Genomic DNA, 5,047 nt, shown 5'->3' on the forward strand with positions numbered 1-5,047 from the left:
ACTGATTTTCTTTCCAGGTATCAGAATTGCTTTCTAGCTATAATATTTCATTTCCAGAATCACCAGGGCTATTATTAAAGGACCAGCGAGTAGGCAAGGCTAGGAGCAAAACTGCAAATTTATTTTTTTGGTCACCCAGCTTCAGGGAAGAAGGTGTGGAGGGTGAGGTCTGTCGGCGTCCAGCTAAGGAGGCCGAGAGAGTCGCCTGGTGGAGCTCTCCGGCAGAGTTCCTATAGTCCCCAGGAGTGGGGGCTGAGGAAGTGCGCGCAGCTGCGCCCCTCGGGGAGCAGCTTTTATGTCCTGGGCCTGGGAGTGGGCGGGCAGTGGGCGGGACATAGGCGGGTCGGGGCGGGTGGTAGGCGTGGCTAGGCGGTTCCGGTTTTTCTCCGTCGGAGGTCGGGTTGCGCCTGAGCAGTCGACCTGTGTCTTTCCCGGGCGCGGGAAAGTTGACGGTGACGAACCCGGAACTGCGCCATCTTGCCTCCGTTCGTCCAAACAGCAATGAGACCTCCTCTGTGCACCAGGTGCTTCGCGTGCAGCACAACATTTACTCTCCCAAGCCGATGAGCTGGGGGAAGGTCTCCCCTTAATCCCCGCCTTACAGATGGGTCACTGGGGCTCAGATATGTGGCTCTCCTTGGAAAGTAGGTGCCCGGCCAGAGGCGGAAGGACAGAAAGAAAGAGGTGATCAGCAGCTACAGTGCCCCCTGGCCCCAAGACCCAAACAGATTGCAGCCACCCAGTCAAATGATGGGCATCGAGGCAAACCAAGAGCCTGTGTCCCAATTGGTTAAAGCTCAGGCACCTCGCCCTACAAAGGGAGCGCTGATTGGCAGACGGGGACCAATGAGAAGGTTCAGTGCCGGCGCCAAGGGCGGAGGAAGCCGGGGACATCTGGTACTTCCGCCTGGGGTGAGGGTGGTGGTGTCCGGAAAGCCTCACTGTTTCTGTCGCGTGGCCTGCTCAGCTGGGCTTGGCTGGGCTCAGCTCTCCCCTCCAGCCATTACCAGGACGACCGTCTCCCCACAGCCGAAGCTGCCGGGACTGGCGCCATGAGCTCCCCCGACAAGGTATCCGTTTGTGGGGCCGGTTTCGACCTGGAGGGTGGCAAGCAGGCTGGCTCCCACACAGCCAGCCCCCGAGCCCCAGGGGACCACAGCCACGGCCTCAATTTGGGGGTGCCGGGCAGCAGTGACGGCGAGGGAGAGAGCGGGTTCACAGATCCCGAGGGCTTCAGTTTTGAGTCTGAGAGCGAATTGATAGAGCAAGGAAGGGTGGTGCTCTGGGGCCGGGAAGGACGGCCAGGCACCCCGGTCGATGACCAGGGGGACGTTGTGGACTACTCATTCTACCTGGCTGAAGAAGCAGCCGCCATCGTGCCGCCGCCCAGCGTCCAGGGACAGCCGTTCCCAAAAGGCGCCGCTGCTGAGGGGTTGGCTGACAATTGGGCGGACCTGGGGGTCGGTCCCAGTGGGAGAGACGCGCTGGGCCCCAGCCCCGGAAAACGGCAGCAGGCCTGTGCCGACCGTCTCCACCTCTGTGGTCCTGGGCCAGTGCAGGCCTGGAAGAACCCGGAAAGGGGCTCAAAGAGCAGATGGAGCCTCCGCATGGATCCCCAGCAGCCCTCTGCGAAAGGCCCCACCAGGATGTCTACCCACGACTCTGATTCCGCAGATGAGAGCAGCGGCTTACCACTGATGAGGGTGGGCATTCACGGCAGCGAAGGAAGCCAGGCCAAGCCCGGCAGCCCCAAGAAGCCAGCAGACACATCCAGACACACAGGCTTCCACTGCAAGGAGAGTTACCTGCCCGTGCCGGGCCGTTTCCTGACCTCTGCTCCCCGCGGACTCACTCCAGTCATGGAGAGGCCAGCTGTGGGAGAGCTGGAGGACTCTCCCCAGGAGAAAATGCAGAGCAGGGCCTGGGGAAAGGTGGAGGCCAGGCCCAGCTGCTCAGGAGCTGCCACTGCAGGGGCCGTGCCCCAGGGCCTTTCAAGGAGGAAGATGGCCCAGGGGAAGAAGTCCCCAGGAGGTGCCTCTCAACTGGCTCCGGGGAGAGCCTTTCCTGCCTGCGGAAAGAGACTCTCAGCCACTCCCCCGGAGCCAGCCACCTTCCCACCATTCTCCGGTGTGCGGCCACACGGGATGTCCAAGAAACCACAAAAGCCTAAGCACAGCAGCCCTGGGAAGAAATCTGCAGGAAGGAAGACCAGGGAGTCCCAGGTTTTGGCCAGTGAAGATAATGACCCAAATAGACATGAGGTCCCAAAGGCCCAAGTGAGTAGGCCCTTCTCGCCCTCCTCTCCCTCTTTACCCTCCTCCCCCCACGCCTCCTCTCTTCCAGCACACACCTGTTTACCCATGTCCCCTCTGTCCCTTGCTCAAGGGTTGTCGTCGGGAGCCTAGGGACCCTAGAATGCCCGATGGGGGTCTTCATCATAGGGGCACACGTTAAAGGGGGCACTTCTTGTGTGATGGCCGTGCCTCCGGACACTGCAGGAGTCCTGCCTCTGCCCGCAGAGAGGAGCTGGGAGGGAAGGCAGGGCTGGCAGCTGGTTTGGATCGGGTGATGCCTTAAAGTGTGGGCCGCAAAGCTAGGGTGTCTAGGATCATCAACTTCCCGATTCCTCCTTCCCTAGCTGTTGCCCGACCCACCTGGCAGGCGGCCCGGGCTATCTCAGTGTCCCCAGTGTTTTCCCTGGCTGGGCTCTGCCTCCTGGCCTGGGGCTGACTGAGAGAGAAAGTGCTAGTGAGATTAGGCTCCGGAGTCTCCACCTTACCACAACCCCTTCCCACATGTACTCATCGCCTGCCCCCACCGCCAGCCCGACTCAGAAATTTCTGTTTTAGCTTCCCACACACAGGCCAGGGCTGCCTCGCCTGTCCATGCGTCGTGGAGAACTCAGCAGTGGTGACCCCAACATCAGAGCGCCCCAAGTTCCAGGAACTTCAGAGCCCTCGGCCTACAGCCTGGGAGGCCTCCTGCCCAGACGTCATGCACCCTCTGGTGAGTCTTGCAGGTTTGATAGGGGTGGAGGGGAGAGGGGTCGGGAAGGAAACCTCTGGCTCTGTCGCTTATGGGGGCTCAGGAAGTTGTTCCCACACTTCCCTGCCCATCCAGGCAGCTGTCCCACGGGAAACGGGGTGTCGACAGGGCTGGCTTTAAGCCACATCGTCCTCTCTGAGTGGGGTTTGTGGGGTTTGTGTGGTGGGGGGCGATTTGGAGCAGTGCCCCAAACTCCAACTCTGGAAGGAGACTTTCGGCGGTACAGAGCCCTTTTCTGTTAAGTCCTGCTCACCCACACTGGCCCTCCCAGGGCCTGGCTGTGGCTGCCGCGCTGCTGGAGTCCAACCCGGAGTCACAACGCTAGGGCAGATGGGCTCACGCTGGGGAACAGTGAAGGCAGTCCCAGAGTGGGGTTGGAGTTGCTGGGCAGAGCAGGGGCAATGTGTTGCCAGCAGAGGGTGATGCTGCCTCACTTTAGACCCTGCTAGGCCTTTTCCACCTCACTGGGAGGCTTGGAAGCTGGATTTTGTGTTCTCTTTCAGGTGACCAGCAGCCGCCTGTCCATCCCCAAGACCAGAAAGGCAGCAGCAGCCCCCGGGAGCCCAGGACTGTCCTCGGGTAATGCTTTGTGTGGCTCCTAGAAATAGAGGTCCACACTAGATGGTGGGATCCGTGTCTAGGTTAAACTGATTTCTGTGTCGCTGCCCCCCCCCGCCCCACCGCCCAAGTCTCACCTTCTGCCCCCACGAAAGAGGGTGCCTCCTTTCCATTGAGGTTTCTGGTGCCACCACTCGCCACTGGGCTGCAAGGCTTATGGGGGCTGCAGGGAAGGCTGGGGACGAGAGGAGGCCGATTGCTACCATTTCTCTTCCTCTGTGGTTGCTGGTCTAGTTGCATCTGGGCTGCAGAGGGAAAATTGATGAACTTACACAGCAGCTAGGTATTGATGAGCCCTGGCTGGGGAAGGAATGGACGCGGTGTCTTTCTGCAGTTGTGGGGGGGCCAGGGTGGGGCTACAGGTACAGGCAGCATCCACTGGGTACTGACTTTCCTCTGGGGAGGAGACATCACCGACCTGGCCCTTCTGTGCCTTTAGCCCTAGGGGTGGCACAGATAACAGTGTGTCATCTGAACTCCGTGTACCTTTGTTCACGAGTCCCAGAACCTTCTTACTCTTAGGACGGTTAGAGATACTGCGCTGTTTCCCCTTTAACTCTGCCTGGTCCATTGTATGGTGTTTGCTGCTGGAGCTTGGCTTATCTGTCTTGAAACAATGTTGTGAATGGTACTGGGATGGCCCAGCACTCTGAGAACCACTTTCCCGCTTAGAAGGCATTTCCACATTTAATCCAGGTGACGGGTGGGTGAGTCAGTCCCAGGGTTGGTGGGGTTTCTGGTTGCAGGACTGGGAAGTTCCCCACTGGGGCATGGGATGGGTTTCTGTTTCCCTGGGTCTGGAGCACCCGGTTCTGCCTCTCTGTTTCAGCGGCCGTGCAGCTCCTCGCTGACAAGATCCAGGAGCTTTGAAGTGAGTGTTGCACACACCATGTCCCTTCCCACAATCCCGGTAGCTTAGGAGGGCTGTGGGCTGGCCCTGGCTGGTGGCCCGTCCCTGAGCCTGCTCTGTTTCACAGGTTGGAGCCAGCATATTCCTACCAGACAAACAGCTGCCACCTTTGATGCCTGTTAAGCCAGGGCTTCCTCTCTTGCACTGCATTTGCCCCCTTCCCAACGCAGTTCAAAGCAATTTGAAATAAAGTTGTTCTCATATTCTGTGGCCTGTGGTCTGCCCTCTCTGCGATTGTTGGGAGTGTTGGGGGTTGCAGGGTGTTGCCCGGTTCATTGGCGCTTGAAGAACAGTTCCCCTGGGGCCCTGCGGGGCACCTGGGCCGGCCCCTGAGCAGCAGCCCTGCACTCGGGCTCACCATAGTGTCCTGGGTCTAGGTGCTGTGGGGGCCCTGCCCAGCCACAGCAGCATTTCCTGCCTTTCTCCTACACGCCTTGCTCATGGTCCCTCCTCTTCTCCTCCCACTTTGGGTTC

At 59.8% G+C, this 5,047-nt stretch overlaps 1 protein-coding gene across 1 annotated transcript; it reads left to right on the top strand.

Annotated features, from left to right (window-relative positions):
- Nucleotides 1-912: 912 nt before the first annotated feature.
- On the top strand, nt 913-4,737 carry LOC108522788 (uncharacterized protein CXorf49-like). Its single transcript, XM_017863225.1, is given in 7 exon segments — nt 913-2,276; nt 2,850-3,006; nt 3,549-3,569; nt 3,572-3,634; nt 3,917-3,946; nt 4,493-4,534; nt 4,641-4,737. Coding segments are annotated over 6 exon segments (1,536 nt in total). The 5' UTR covers nt 913-1,052; the 3' UTR covers nt 4,534; nt 4,641-4,737.
- The last annotated feature ends 310 nt before the right edge of the window (nt 4,738-5,047 follow it).

The sequence above is a fragment of the Rhinopithecus bieti genome, unplaced genomic scaffold (assembly GCF_001698545.2).
Source record: "Rhinopithecus bieti isolate Rb0 unplaced genomic scaffold, ASM169854v2 scaffold_69960, whole genome shotgun sequence".
Taxonomy (NCBI): domain Eukaryota; kingdom Metazoa; phylum Chordata; class Mammalia; order Primates; family Cercopithecidae; genus Rhinopithecus; species Rhinopithecus bieti.